The 887-nt window shown below is 50.1% G+C and overlaps 1 protein-coding gene across 1 annotated transcript in view; it reads left to right on the forward strand.

Moving 5' to 3' along the window:
• Positions 1-887, forward strand: part of LOC119590794 (colorectal mutant cancer protein-like) — a 157,596-nt gene that overhangs the window by 36,691 nt on the left and 120,018 nt on the right. The window contains exon 3 of the mRNA XM_037939507.1: positions 191-396. Within this exon, the coding sequence (XP_037795435.1) occupies positions 191-396 (206 nt within the window). The remainder of the gene's footprint in view (positions 1-190; positions 397-887) is intronic.

Consider the following 887-nt stretch of genomic DNA (forward strand, 5'->3'; position numbering starts at 1 on the left):
TCCAAAAAAGCATGAGTAAACTTTTCCCCGCTTGAAAGCCCCCCCACGACCCCCACGGACCCCAGAGACCCCAGAGAGACCCCAGAGGGACTCCAGAGAGAGCCCAGAGAGCGCACCGCCGGCGTCGACAAGCACTCAGAACTGACGCTGCCTGGAGAAAAGCCTCCCTCTCACCGTTTCCTCCCCGCAGGTGGCGAGAACTGGGTGCCGGAGCTATGGTCAGGGGGCTCTGAAGGGGGGGACTGCGACCCCCTCTCCCCTCAGCTCCCCTCGCCCCCCTTCTCCCGCCAGCAGCAGGGAGGGAGGGGCAGGCGCCAGGACCATCATCACCCTGCTGCTGGCCGTCGGCAGCAGTTACCCTACACCAGCAGACAGGTCCTCGAGGCGACGAACAAGGTAGGTGGGGAAAAACGTGCACCTTTAAGGATCAGTTGATCTGCTCTCGTCATTTATCGATTTATTATTGTAATCACTTCCGTTGATTTCAGCATTGTAGTTTTTCATGTTCTCGTACGTGAGACTAACAAGAAACAAACACTGGAGTTTGTTGTTATTGTTTCCTCTATAGACGGCGTGCTTTTGTTTTTTGAATGGGTGTCACGCATTTTGGAATGTTTATATTTTCTCTCGTTATTCCCCTTAACACATTTGAAAATCTTCCTCTTTGTCTATCGTTTATATTGCGATCTTTGCATACTTACATCCCATCGAACAACAAAGCTACGAGAAAAAATACAAAGAGGGCCAAAGATAAAACGTCAGCTGTACCCCAGCAAGGCAAAAGAGGACGCATCTTTACTTATTCATTTTCCGTTTTATTTGCTGTAGAACTACCAGTCTCTCGCTTCTACACATCAGTTAACAACAAACTTCGAAAACAACGAGGA

Source organism: Penaeus monodon, chromosome 27 (assembly GCF_015228065.2).
Source record: "Penaeus monodon isolate SGIC_2016 chromosome 27, NSTDA_Pmon_1, whole genome shotgun sequence".
Taxonomy (NCBI): domain Eukaryota; kingdom Metazoa; phylum Arthropoda; class Malacostraca; order Decapoda; family Penaeidae; genus Penaeus; species Penaeus monodon.